General features: G+C 41.6%; 1 protein-coding gene across 1 annotated transcript; it reads right to left on the bottom strand.

Annotated features, from left to right (window-relative positions):
- Positions 1-8,330: 8,330 nt before the first annotated feature.
- LOC133860516 (uncharacterized) lies at positions 8,331-12,395 on the bottom strand. Its single transcript, XM_062296105.1, has 8 exons — positions 11,760-12,395; positions 10,349-11,641; positions 9,936-10,260; positions 9,594-9,849; positions 9,276-9,492; positions 8,797-9,161; positions 8,586-8,726; positions 8,331-8,475 (listed from the first exon to the last, which is right to left on the bottom strand). Exons 1-8 carry the CDS (start codon positions 12,393-12,395, stop codon positions 8,430-8,432), a joined length of 3,279 nt encoding a protein of 1,092 aa, XP_062152089.1. The 3' UTR covers positions 8,331-8,429.
- Between the last annotated feature and the right edge of the window lie 1,324 nt (positions 12,396-13,719).

The following is a 13,719-nucleotide window of genomic DNA, read 5'->3' on the forward strand; positions in this document are numbered from 1 at the left end:
CACATGTGGTCATTTTCATCATCTGTTCTCCCCTGTTTTATAGTGTGCGAATAGATGATCTATTTTTGCAATTGGAGCTCATTTTCATCATCTCTTTCTCTGTTTTTGCAATTCTCATGCAACTTCTAGACTACCTTGACTGAATTAAGCCAGCCATAACTAGAACTAGGCTTGACAATTCGGGTTGCCATGTCAACCCATTTGGTTGGCGTGTCAACCTATCGGGTTAGCGTGTCAACCCATTTAACTAATTTGGTAAAAAATGTATAATTATCGCGTCATAAATATGTTATAAATGGGTTGATGGTGATAAACTGGTCATAAACGTGTCATAAACAGGTTGGTGGGTCATAAACGTGTCATAAACGAGTTGACGGATCATAAACGAGTTATAGCCTAAACACAAACCTTATATATTCGTGTCGTGTTCGTGTCGGATTCGCAGGTCATGTCAAAATTGCCGAGCCTAACTAGAACATGCACAGTATTAAGAGTCCAAGTTAAGCATTTCTAAACAAAGACACGAGAACATGCACAACTCATAACCTTCTTTAAGGGTGAGAAGGAGAGGAGAATGAGCAACAAGTCCAAATATGAAGAGGCCCAGGGTGCTAGGAGAGGGAGAGGGCGTCTCGGGGTCACTTTCTAGATCGTATCCGAGGTTGTCTCCGAGGTCCGGGGGCCGAGGGCCACAGTTATTACAACACTCTTAGGACCTGGATCAGATCGGTAATTTTGTATGACACCGTCTGGATGTGGCTTTTACGAAATTGGCCTTCACTCAGTGCACAAACATGTAGTTGCAAATTTTTGGTTTCTGATTCACCATCACTGTGTTGGGAATCATCTCTACGAAAATGAAAGATGAGTTCATCCGGCGAGATAAGTCCTCATATTCAGTTTTATCAAGAAATAAAAGAAGAAGTAGTCACGTTTTAACCTGCAGAAAGGCCATGAGATTGTTTTTCGGGAAACACTCTTTCAAAATGTCATCTAACATTGTCTCGAAGATACTGAAAGTCTCGCATCCCTTCCGAACAGAGAAGACAATTCCGGGGTCAACCCCGACCAATTTTATGAGGAGTCTGTTATGACTGAATCTCATACAAGTCTCGACATCAGGGATTTTATTCTTGCTTGAGCTTTGAGGGACCTCGGAATTCAACGGAGGTTGGCGTTTCGATGAATATGAATGACGGCCTCCCTGTGGTTGAACAGAGGATTTTCTGTTTAGGGGTGTGTTTGCTGAGATATTTTCAGCGATAGATTAAGCCCTCCGGACTGTGGCTCATTGGGGCAATTTCAAGTGCAACCTATTGTTTGGCTGGTTTGCATATCACTATAATGCGGGAAAAATTTGTGGCTGGGTCCGGGGAGTAGCGAGAGTTGCAAGGATAAAGGGCTGAGGCTCACCTTCCACCCAGACCACGGACTTCCAAGTCAAGAGTCAAAACTGGTGCTCGATCTAGTCGCCTCTCCACCGAGGGGCCAGATTAAGAGGCATTGCAATAGAGTTCAAGAGGGTATATCATTCATAAAAGAAAAATTAAGTAGAAAGAGAATTCTAGATGGTTCGAGATCTTGTCCGAGGGCAGTTCCGGGGTCATTTCTGAAGACCTGTTCGAGATGTGTACAATTATCATAAGCATCTCCTCAACAGTCTATGTAAGGACAATAATTATGAGTACGGGAGACACGCCTGAAGCTTGGACTTCTGTCCCCCAACAAAATAGTTATCGGTATTGGAGCTTCCGGAAAGCCAAAAAAGAAGAAGAAGGGGGGCAGAGGGGTCATAAAGTCGCATTTCACTGACCGAAATTATTAAGGAAGGGTTCGGAAGTTCTAGTTGCTGTGCACTTCCTTTGAAGAACAGGCATAATTATGAGGTCGCATGTCATCCCGGACACTCTCTATAGCGAGATGGCAACCTTTCGAAGTTAAAGCTTAAAGATCCAAGTGGATGGGAGACTATGCACGCTCTTAAAAAACCGGAAGGGTTGAGATAAGTTCCCTTTTCTATTTTTATTTCATTTTATTAAAATTTGGAAATCAAACATTGGTGGCATAGATATTTGCTGACTCTTAACAAATATTGGAGCTCATAATGCAGAGACAGGAATTGATCCTATCTTGATAGTCTCCCTTTGGATTTATTGATCTTTTTCCGCAGCATTTTTGCAGGGGCTTCGTTTTTATTGCACAAACAAATAAAGTGAAAAGGAAAGCTCCTGAAGACCCATTCCGGGAGTATTGTTAAATTTCGAGGAGGTGACCTCGTTAAAAAACTATGGAAGAGGAGTAAGAACCTCGGTAAAAAATCAGGAACCCGCCCTTAACAGGGGATTACCGAGGGAATCGAGGAGGTGACCTCGTTAAAAAACTATGGAAGAGGAGTAAGAACCTCGGTAAAAAATCAGGAACCCGCCCTTAACAGGGGATTACCGGGGGAATCGAGGAGGTGACCTCGTTAAAAAACTATGGAAGAGGAGTAAGAACCTCCGTAAAAAATCAGGAACCCGCCCTTAACAGGGGATTACCGGGGGAATCGAGGAGGTGACCTCGTTAAAAAACTATGGAAGAGGAGTAAGAACCTCGGTAAAAAATCAGGAACCCGCCCTTAACAGGGGATTACCGGGGGAATCGAGGAGGTGACCTCGTTAAAAAACTATGGAAGAGGAGTAAGAACCTCGGTAAAAAATCAGGAACCCGCCCTTAACAGGGGATTACCGAGGGAATCGAGGAGGTGACCTCGTTAACAAAATATGGAAGAGGAGTAAGAACCTCGGTAAAAAATCAGGAACCCGCCCTTAACAGGGGATTACTGGGGGAATCGAGGAGGTGACCTCGTTAAAAAACTATGGAAGAGGAGTAAGAACCTCGTTAAAAAATCAGGAACCCGCCCTTAACAGGGGATTTCCGGGGGAATCGAGGACGTGACCTCGTTAAAAAACAAAGGATTAATTTTTACAGGCTCTTGTTGCCACACAAGCTGTTCGGGTCTATGTTCCCAAGACAAATCACTGGACAGGGGGGTGATGAAAAAAGTCCGATCTCGGACAAAGGATCTCTCCTCCTGGTAGAGGACCAGGGAGGTGAGGAGAAAAGTCCAATTTTGGACAAAGAACCACCCCTCTTGGTAGACCAGAGTGCTTTGGGGGGGTAAGAGCTTGGAAGATTGATTTGAAGATTGGTTGTCAAATATTTGATATGTAAAATCCCGTTAACATTTCTGATGACATTTTCGATAACTTCCGGATTAGATTAAAGGAAGAGGAGTAATAACCTCGTTAAAAAATCGGGAGAGGAGTAATAACCTCGTTAAAAAATAGGGAGAGGAGTAATAACCTCGTAAAAAGTCCGATTTCGGACAATGGACCACCCCTCTCAGTAGAGGACAGGGGGGTGATGAAAAAAGTCCGATCTCGGACAAAGGATCTCCCCTCCTGGTAGAGGACCAGGGAGGTGAGGAGAAAAGTCCAATTTTGGACAAAGAACCACCCCTCTTGGTAGAGGACAGGGGGGTGATGAGGAAAGTCCGATCTCGAACAAAGAACCACCCCTCTTGGTAGAGGACAGGGGGGTGATGAGGAAAGTCCGATCTCGGACAATGGACCACCCCTCTCGGTAGAGGACAGGGGGGTGATGAAAAAAGTCCGATCTCGGACAAAGGATCTCCCCTCCTGGTAGAGGACCAGAGAGGTGAGGAGAAAAGTCCAATTTTGGACAAAGAACCACCCCTCTTGGTAGAGGACAGGGGGGTGATGAGGAAAGTCCGATCTCGGACAATGGACCACCCCTCTCAGTAGAGGACAGGGGGGTGATGAAAAAAGTCCGATCTCGGACAAAGGATCTCCCCTCCTGGTAGAGGACTAGGGAGGTGAGGATAAAAGTCCAATTTTGGACAAAGAACCACCCCTCTTGGTATAGGACAGGGGGGTGATGAGGAAAGTCTGATCTCGGACAATGGACCACCACTCTCGGTAGAGGATAGGGGGGTGATGAAAAAAGTCTGATCTCGGACAAAGGATCTCCCCTCCTGGTAGAGGACCAGGGAGGTGAGGAGAAAAGTTCAATTTTGGACAAAGAACCACCCCTCTTGGTAGAGGACAGGGGGGTGATGAGGAAAGTCCGATCTCGGACAATGGACCACCCCTCTCGGTAGAGGACAGGGGGGTGATGAAAAAAGTCCGATCTCGGACAAAGGATCTCCCCTCCTGGTAGAGAGAGGACCAGGGAGGTGAGGAGAAAAGTCCAATTTTGGACAAAGAACCACCCCTCTTGGTAGAGGACAGGGGGGTGATGAAAAAAGTCCGATCTCGGACAAAGGATCTCCCCTTCTGGTAGAGGACCAGGGAGGTGAGGAGAAAAGTCCAATTTTAGACAAAGAACCACCCCTCTTGGTAGAGGACAGGGGGTGATGAGGAAAGTCCGATCTCGGACAATGCACCACCCCTCTTGGTAGAGGACAAGGGGGTGATGAAAAAAGTCCGATCTCGGACAAAGGATCTCCCCTCCTGGTAGAGGACCAGGGAGGTGAGGAGAAAAGTCCAATTTTGGACAAAGAACCACCCCTCTTGGTAGAGGACAGGGGGGTGATGAAAAAAGTCCGATCTCGGACAAAGGATCTCCCCTCCTGGTAGAGGACCAGGGAGGTGAGGAGAAAAGTCCAATATCTTGGACAGGGGGGTGATGGCAGCCGGAGATGACACTAGTTAATTTGCCGATATTAAAGACAGAAATAATTATGGCAGCTCGTCTGTCATCGGGAGCTATCTATGCTTGGGGTTATATCAAGGACGAGAAATTTCCTGTCTAACGACCCAAAAGCCGAATAGGGAAATTGGGGTGATTACCTCTTCTTTGAAGAAATGGAAAGGGCAACTGCGCCTCTAGCAGTCCCCGAACTTCAGGCGTGCCGGTTAACGGGCATCCATCTACCAAAAGAAATTAATGGTCCTACGAAAGGTTTCCGACTATTGGGAACAGTGGATATGTTAAAATGCCATCGGAATCATTGTCCGGGGAAGCATAATGCTAATGCTTGGCATGATGTTGTGCGGGCGTAATTTTACGATTTATGAGACATCCATTTCGGTCGTAATCCGAAGAAATTATTAGAGATTAATTTGGAATTCACGTCGTAAGGGCGTAACTTTCGTCAAAGAAGAAGATTTTATTAGAGTTACTTAGAGGGCACACGTACATGAAGACGAAGAGAACAGACAACCCCGAAGGAATACTATGCATGGCAGTCATCTGATTGCAAATAATCCTGACACTGCCAAGAGGAATTGCCTGGAAACCTTGAAGGGATCGTCCGCGTAAATTCCAAGCGCGGCTCGAACAACTGGGCTCCCACGAGCCGTTGGGGCAAAATTTGGGTGCTGTACAGTTCCTGTAGGCTGGACAGGAACAGGTTGGTGTGAAGCCAGAAGACACGCACCCCTGTACGCCTAAAGCCGGAGATCGCACATTCGATAGAACCACCATGGAGAGCCGATGCTTCATGGCGGAGAACTTCTAAACCAAAACCATCCTTAATGGATTTGTGAATATGCTCGGTCATGAAGACCACACCGGGAATGAAGAACATTGTGAGAAAGTTTGAAGAGTTCAAATAGGATAAAAGGAAAAGATCCGATCTCCAGAAAGGGAATAAGAAGAGAGGAAAATCTACTCAAATGAGCAATCTGGAGACCAATGACCTTCTTGCAAAGGAAATGGCGAATAAATAGGAAAATAATGATGATCAAGGCACGCATGATTTATGGGGTGTTAGGTGAGCCTAACTAATGGTGAATTTATGATGGAAATAAATTCCTGATTGCTTGCCATAAATGGCTTGGAGCCGCGTGGAACGGCAGTCAAAGAAACGTTCAAGTTTTCATGGGATCAAAGGAGGGCATTATGCAAGTTGGATGAGGAGTGGTCAATGAGCCAGTCAAATAACCGAGATTTCATTAGGTAAATTCTCCGTACCTTTACACCAAAGATAGGAGAATTGGGGGGTAATTGTTAGGGAATATTCGTCCCCTATCAATGTGGGGCCAGATTTGCCTTTATAATGGAATCACGGATTTCGGACTTCGGTTTGGTCTTTGGATCTTGAGCTTCGGTCATGAGCAGCCTTTAGTATTTATTAGGCCAGTCAAATCAAGTCAGAGAAGATATAAAACGTCTACATGGAGCCCTACGCTTGACAGGGGTAAAAGAGACATATAGCACATAGGGATATAAAAAGGGAGTATAAAAATTATTAAAGGTAATCCTTCATTATTATCTGATTTTTCTCTCTCTCTCCTCTTCTTAAAAACACTGGACTGACTTGATCGTCGGAGGAGGCTCCGCCGGCCAACCCCCGGCGGGTCTTTCCTGTTTTGCAGGCCGGCATGGGAAGGAAGGACGTCTCTGATCATGCCACGTCACCGGCCCAAAAAATCATCAACATAAGTAGTAGAGTGCCAACAGTAACAAAGTTGCTTTAAGGCAATGTTTCTGCAATTGCCACGTATGTAGTTGCATACGATCTATGTACGCTGTAGCGTCCATGGTCGTCTCTTCCTCTCCTTCATGTCCAAGCTCAAACTGTCCAAGCTGCAAGTTTTACAAAGGAAAAGCTCCGGATCCGGTCCAAGTCTACCGCCCCCTGATCGGCCTCTCGGACATCCGGTCCCCTGTTCCACCCGGCTCTACCGACAGCAATGCCGTCTTCCTCGTCCAGTGTTCATCACGTCCTATTCTTTTTTTTCCAACGCCAGCGATGCTTAAGGACAAAAACATCCAACTCATCTTCATACCAGTACAGACACACAAGGAAACTCAAAAAATGAATTGAGGCCTCCAAAATTTCAGCCCTATCTTGCGCTTGCTTCACCACTGCATAATCTGAAAAATGTGTGTGAAGACTTCCATCGAACAACTGGTATGTGGTATCATCCAGCTTAATCTCTTCAGTTAGATCAGTTTTGTTGTCTTCAACAGGATCAACTGGAGCCTTGAAGTTGAAGAACAAATCCATCTTCTTGAATAACAAATCCATCTTCTTGAATTGCTCTTCATATAATCTACGCGTTTCCACCTGAATCCGTTGAAAATAGTCCTCCGTTGATCGACACATGTCCACCTCCATAAGGCGAAGATCTTCCTGGACTCTCTCATACTCCGATTGATTTAGCAACATTGTAATCAAACAAAACAAAGCAGAAGCAGTGGAAATCTATGGATCAGGCTCTGATACCACTTGTAACGGTACTGATTACCGTTACTAAATTCCTAGGATTTAATTGATGAATTTGGGATGGAAATGGAAGAAATGATACTGAAATGATAAAAGGAATGAAAGATTTGTAGATTGATTGAATGTAATAACAGAAATTACACTACATTGGATAGAAATGGAAAATTCGAGATTGCCGATCTCCTTAGCAACATTTGAGAGTGTTAATCTCCTCTTGTTCCAAGAACAATGATCCAAGATACTCTACCATCGTAATATTGGGCTTTATATAGGCATAGTCCTAAACTAAAACTATTAATTGGAATGGGCCTGCTAATAACCCAGCCCATTACTTATATGGAGTACCATTAAGGGGACCTCATAAGAGGTAGGATAGATTTCGGGAGTTTATGACTTAACTCCCAAGGCCGTAAAAGCTGTGAAGGAAGTGGTTGGATGGGTAGGTAGAAAACGGAAGGTGGGAAATTGGGTGAGGAGACCTCATAAGGGGGGGGGGGGGGGGGGGAAGCACTTCCCTCCCATGTCGGTATACACAGGAGAAGGTTCGGGGGTTAGAGGAGAGAGAACGTAGAAAACGAGCAGATAATTACAACTTATTTTTATGGCCAATTTTAGCTATTGTTGTAGAATTTTCATTAGATTAGTTTCACTTTCAGGGTTTCATAGTAAATTCATACTTTCATTTCGTTTTTTTTTTTTAATTGAGCTGACGTGGCAGACTGACTTAACATTGCCACGTCAGCCTCATCGTAGCCCAGTTGTAACCGAGTCTACAGAATAGCAATCCTCCTTTGTAAGTTCTCAAAGTATCTACAAGCCAATTTACATTAATGCTTTTAATTGTTAAGACTAGGCTCTTCTCAGAATGGCTCCAAAATACCAAAAAGAAGGCAATCTTAATTACCTCATCAATCATTCTGCCGCCTTCGCCACTTTTGCTTCAAGCCAACATCTTCCGATTTATTCTTAATTCTATACTTGGCAATGATTTCTAATATTCATTTATATATATTCGTTAGTCTTTCAAACAACCCAATGTCAAAGGTTTCATAACAAGTCAAGGAACAATAAATCGATCATACATAACATCCGGTTGTAACACAAATTGAAAGAGGTATGTAGGCCCTGTGGGGGGTTTTTGTCCACTTGGACATCTGCCTTGGAAGGTTGAACCACTTAAATTCCTTCAATTTTATATTTTATCACTGCATAAGTAATTACATCCAACTCCTATTTGACTGCAAGACAAAACAATTCATTGGTTTTTATTTAAAGCGATTATACAGAAGAGAAATACCCATGTGTAAGAATTGTGGAAAATTGAAGAGTTTGGAAGTGTTTCACTCACCTAGAAGTTGTAGCTGATGTTTCTAGCTTATCCCTTAAACTTAGTGAGGATAGCGGTTCCAAGGAGAACCACACATTATCACCTTCAGGACACCTAGTGGAGGTGGAGTACAATGGCCATCTCATTGGGACAACTAAACTCCTGTACCAAATTCAAACTGATGAGCGGTGGGATCATCATTTAAATGTATTAAATTCAGATAAGCTCATACCCCTCTACGCATCTGTGCTCACAGCGATGCATCTTATCTACTGTGTAGTTCCCAAATACCACGTCAAGATCCTTTGCTAGTTTTTTTATATCGGATAATGGCGCAACATCCCAAAGCTTCATGACCTGAATGTGACATGAATACTCCTTGAGAATATCTACTGTCCAAACCAGATTCAGCCCCCCATCGACCTTGCACATCTCTAAAAGTTGAGAAGAAGTACCATCATGGACAATGAGGTTTCTCTTCTCATGAGGCTGGCGCCAACCACTTGAAAGCTTTTCCAACAGCAAAAGCACTTCATTACGAATCTCTGCATTGTGAATTCTAGCAATAGATTTCTGGAAGTTGTTGCTGAAGTAAACCTGTATTTAATTAAGGTAATAGTCAACTGAATTTTGTTTTAGGAACTAGTAAATTCATGCAAGTTCAAATCCACTACAAAATCAAAATTCCACCAAAACATTGCATGCACCTACCTTCCATCTAGCCTCTCTGAAGAGTGGAGAGTCATTACTGAGTAAAACGTCAAGCCTTTCAAACTGCACCGATGCGGCAGTAATTGCCCGAGCCAAGCTCTTGTCCTCATTGGCATCATAGAAACACCCACGTTCCTTAGCATCAAGGACTAGTTTCTTCCAAACAGAGTCACTCTTGAGTAAAGTAACCGCATTCCCCAAAATCCAAAGGCAATACCTAAAGAATGAAACAGTAGTGACAAAATTTTAATTTGCAAAACCGACAGAAACTGAAACGTTTTTCATGTGTGCATGCAGCACAAGCACAATAAGAAATACCTTGCTCGAGTTAGTGCCACATTTGCTCTTTGTCGGTTGGAAAGGAAACCTATTGATCCATTCCCATTACATCTTACTGTAGAGATAATTATTACATCATCCTCACCTCCTTGGAACCCATCAACAGAGCGAACATTCACAATGAAGCCACTAACAGACTTGCTGTATTTTCTGACCCTCTCTTCAATGGCAGAAACTTGAGCCTTATACGGTGATATGACTCCTATACTAACCTTCCTCTTTGTGTCCAGGAATTCTGTCAAAAAAACAGGAAATGGTAAAAGGAATTCATATCATTTGTCTATTCTGGATAATAATAAGCAATAAAACATTTAAACATACGTTTAAAAAGATTTTCAACTATCTCAGAGACCACAGCAGCCTCAACCATATTCTTTCGACTGTACCCGAGACCAAATTCCTCCTTTCCATGAACTACACTTATAAAAGAGTAGGAGCTGTACATCTTGCCCTGAAGGAAACGCTTCTCGTAGTCTCTTCCTTTAACATTTGGAGCATCTGAAATCTGTTTGTCATAGAACTCTGTGTTTGGAAATAAGCTGATGGATGGATGCATCCTGTACTGGACATCAAGAAGGTGCTTCTGCCGCCCCAACATGACCAGTCTTTCGAATAAACTTCTTCCAAATTCAGCCGTCTTGGATATCTGAGAAGTGCACATTCAAAAGTTGTTAAACAAAGTGGGAGATGTTCATAATTTGCAAAGATAAAAGAACCAAGGATAAAACTCTAACCTCGCTTTTAACCATTGCAGGGAGCTGCCTCTCATCCCCTATGAGAATAGCATTGCGGACGCCAGATAGCTGTAAAGGAATTGCTGATTCACATTCTTTAAGCTGAGCAGCTTCATCGATAACCAAAAATTCCATGCTTCCTTCAGTACTGTATAATTTAGCAGAGCTTGATGCAGTAGAAAACAATAGGCATGCATTTGCCAAGCAAAAGTTTTTTATTGATTTGTCAGAAGTTAAATCTGGAACAGAAGATTTCAAAGATAAGGTCAGATCTCCCAGTATCTGAAGGCACTCTTGTCTCATACTCATCTTTGCAAGGCAACCCATACTGCTTCCTAAGTTTTCAAAATTATTGAAAACTTGTAATAACCCTTCATTTGCTACACTAACACCACGCAACAAAGTTTCAAGAGATTTAAGCAAAGTCAGAGCTCTTCTCATCTTTTTCATTACCTCTAAAGGTAGTAGAAAAGTGGGTAAGTGCGTATACAAATTAACCAGACAAAACTTCAGTTGCTCATGAATTGAACCGAATGTCTTCTTTAAAAACTCCTCAAACGTCAAAGGATCATCATCATCGTCCTTTTTGAGCTCATCATCATCCCCCTTATTGTTTTCCTCCTTCCTTTCATATTCCTTTCTTTTGTCCTGCTTCCTTTTTTCTTCCTTTCTTTTGTCCTCCTTTCTTTTTTCCTCTTCTCTTTTTTCATCCTCTTTTTTTTCCAAGTATATTTTGTACTGCGATTTCGGGTCATCAAGCAAAGAAACCATTGATTCTAAGCCATTTCTCCAGCCAGATAGAGGAGCAAAGCACTCCACAAGCACATCAACACGATAGTCGAGAAATACATCAAGAAGATCTTTACGTTCACCAAACTTCATTCTTTTATTTGGATGAAAACGATCATAAATCTTCATTCGCTTACCATTCCCGAATAAAACTATATCTCCAAGCCCGTATGGGTCATACTCTAGTGATTCCCTGACCAACCTCAACAGCCGTGTTGTAACTTCCAAAACCGCAATGTTAGTTGGTGCACATGTTAATGTTCTTCCCTTCATTTGAAGGAGGGCATGTAATAAGACACCAACAGTCTTTGTTTTCCCGGTCCCTGGAGGGCCCCATATCAGTTTGACAGGATTCTGATGATTGCATTCTCTCATACCAATGCAGCTTAAAACTGCAGCTTCTTGAGAGCCATTTAGATTATAAGAGCCGATCATGTCCTGGAGATCAGAAGGGGCAGGACTGTTTTTTCCTTTAGAAAAGCAAGTCAAACAATTTCCATCATCCTGTTAGGATTAAATATATAATGCATCAGTAATGTCAGCCTTCAAAGAGAAGGTTACTAATACTAGAGAATGTATGATGTGTGTGACATTGAAGAGCAAAATGAAATAAAATTCTTACAGATGAATTGGCTTGCAGTACTGTTCTAATAATGTTTGTGTTCCCCCCTTCCGAACTTGGGTGCAGTGCTTTCCATATACGGACATTTGTAGTCATATTCATAAGATAAACTGCAAAAAGTGTTCCTTTCTTGTATTTGTGCATGTATTCCTCATCAGTTAAAATGGGCTTTGATGCCAGTATCGATACCGTACTGAACTCATCTATCCTTAAGTCTCTTGGCCGAAGAACATAAGCTATTAGATAGAATCTTTTGGGCTTATTCAAATCGTCAATGCATTTTGGTTTAACATATGTTAAGGCAATAAGATCACCAGACTCGGGTTCATATTTTCCTTCATCTTTCTCAGTATCTTTCGCTTTCTTCAACTTAGAATCTTTTATGCTCTCTAATGTTAGTTCATAAAACAAGCCTTTAGGAGGTTTAAATGTTTTAGATGTCTCAACATATTCTATTCCACAAGTGGGTGCTTGAGACAACGCTGTTATGTTGGAAAACAAATCAGCATGTGTTTCCTCGATTAATGAAGGAAAGAATGACTTCTTGTAATCTGTCACTGACGAGAATGTTTTTGGAATCTTTTTAACCTGCCAGTAAATGATGTCACAGTTATGAATGGAAATGCCATGACTCATATATGAGAGAAGATCTACACGGAGGCTTGTGGGAGCAAAATGCACATCTTTGAATGAAAAATTAAAGTATACATAAATTAAGAAATATAAAAAGCATTAAATTCCCATCAATCGTTTTTGTCAAATCTCAAGAATGCAGAGGGAGATGCAAATTCCAATTTATCGATCAATATTTTTTTTACAAAAAAATCTTAATATAACACACAAATTTTTCATTATTAGTTATTACTACGTACATTACATGGCACGCGTCCTATATTACCATGGCAAACCACTTAAATCTGTATGTTTTCTCTTTCCCCCTTCTCCGATTTATTCTTCGATCTGTTCTTTTGTTTTTATATTTATATTTTATACTGCAATAATTAAATGAGCACGCTTAATTTCTTTAATAGTACCTATAACCTATTAGATGGGGGGCTTACCATTCCTTGAAGATGATTAAGTTGCAATACATATATGTAATTTAGATTTAGGAAATATGTGAAGTACAGGTATGATGTTAATTGTTAAAAACCATCACTAGCTACCAATGGATTTTCACCTTGCTTTCCAATTGGTACTGTTAGAAAGATTGACACATTCAAAAGTATTTTAATAAGATATATCGTATTGCAATATATTGGGCACATCTTAACGTACCTAGAAACTTAAGCTTCATTATGAGTTTAGGTTTAACTGTGTTATATTAACCATTTAGACATGCATGTGACATATTTTCAATGCGAGACTCAACCTTTCTACACTCGCATGTGTATATTCAACAATCTTCCCTTGCTCATATTTGTTCATTGACATCTCACTAAACTCCCCCCACTTGAATCATGTGGGAGCTAGATGTCTTTTTATTTCAAATCATTCACGTGGGACTAGGAATATGTACACTCTACGCTCCCCCTCACCCATTTGGCTTTTGTTGATGAATGTTAAAGTATTCATTAAATTATTAAATTTACCGATTAGTTTAAGCTTTTAGGATAAATGATAATTTAACATAGAGGTCTTAAGTTCAAATCTTTCCTCAGTCATTCATCAACATTTTAATTAAATATATCACGTGTTGAACCTCACCTATTCAAAGTAAGTTGGAGCCCACATGTTAAATTTATCCCAATTGGACTTTGGTGGAGGACGTACAAGACAAAATTCAGGAACCGCGCGCCGCATAAGATTTTTAGCCGGCTTCACACAAAGCTCTCATTCAGCAACCACCACACAAGCAAAATACGTAAATTTTGGTGTTTTATGTAATTAGTAAATCTTATTATGTTCTTTTCTATTTGTTTGTGATCCTAAATTTCAATTTGTCACAACAAGGTACATG

Source organism: Alnus glutinosa, chromosome 2, assembly GCF_958979055.1.
Source record: "Alnus glutinosa chromosome 2, dhAlnGlut1.1, whole genome shotgun sequence".
NCBI lineage: Eukaryota > Viridiplantae > Streptophyta > Magnoliopsida > Fagales > Betulaceae > Alnus > Alnus glutinosa.